The following is a 495-nucleotide window of genomic DNA, read 5'->3' as shown; positions in this document are numbered from 1 at the left end:
AGCAGAAGATAAAAACGAAAAACAGTCAGACGGAAAGGGTCGCACCGCCTATACCTGGGAGGCGCTCTGTTTGCATGCGGCACTTGCAGAGAGCCTCAAATTCTTGCTGACCGAAAAAGTTGATGGAAAAAATTGCTTGTGTGATAGGGTATATACTGTATGTCAGTAGATGTGTACATGTTCTTTGTATTATTGTAAGTAACAATAAAATTCTATTTCATTCCCTGTACGTAGGTCGTCATATAAGAATATGGAATTCACAGAAAAAACATCAATAAGAAATCTTTTTCGCCCTCTCCAAGGGACTTTCTGTGCGAGGCACGTGGGTCTTCCTATAGACGACATGCCCCGTGCAGTGAGTGTGTGGGCCGGCGAGGGCACCGCGGTGGTGGTCCACGGCCCAGTCGATGTGCTTTTGCCGTCCGATTCAGTAGCCGGATGGTTTAACTTCACTACAGCGCGACGCGGTAAGCAGTTGTCCGCCTAACCATTCTG

At 47.3% G+C, this 495-nt stretch overlaps 1 protein-coding gene across 1 annotated transcript in view; it reads left to right on the top strand.

Annotated features, from left to right (window-relative positions):
- The window catches only part of LOC119594573, a gene marked incomplete at its 3' end in the record, with an annotated part of 22,419 nt that overhangs the window by 16,504 nt on the left and 5,420 nt on the right, over positions 1–495 (top strand). The window contains 1 exon segment of the mRNA XM_037943609.1: positions 303–467. Coding sequence (XP_037799537.1) covers positions 303–467 — 165 coding nt within the window.

This window comes from Penaeus monodon, chromosome 34 (assembly GCF_015228065.2).
Source record: "Penaeus monodon isolate SGIC_2016 chromosome 34, NSTDA_Pmon_1, whole genome shotgun sequence".
Taxonomy (NCBI): domain Eukaryota; kingdom Metazoa; phylum Arthropoda; class Malacostraca; order Decapoda; family Penaeidae; genus Penaeus; species Penaeus monodon.
This window is presented reverse-complemented; position numbering and strand designations above follow the sequence as displayed.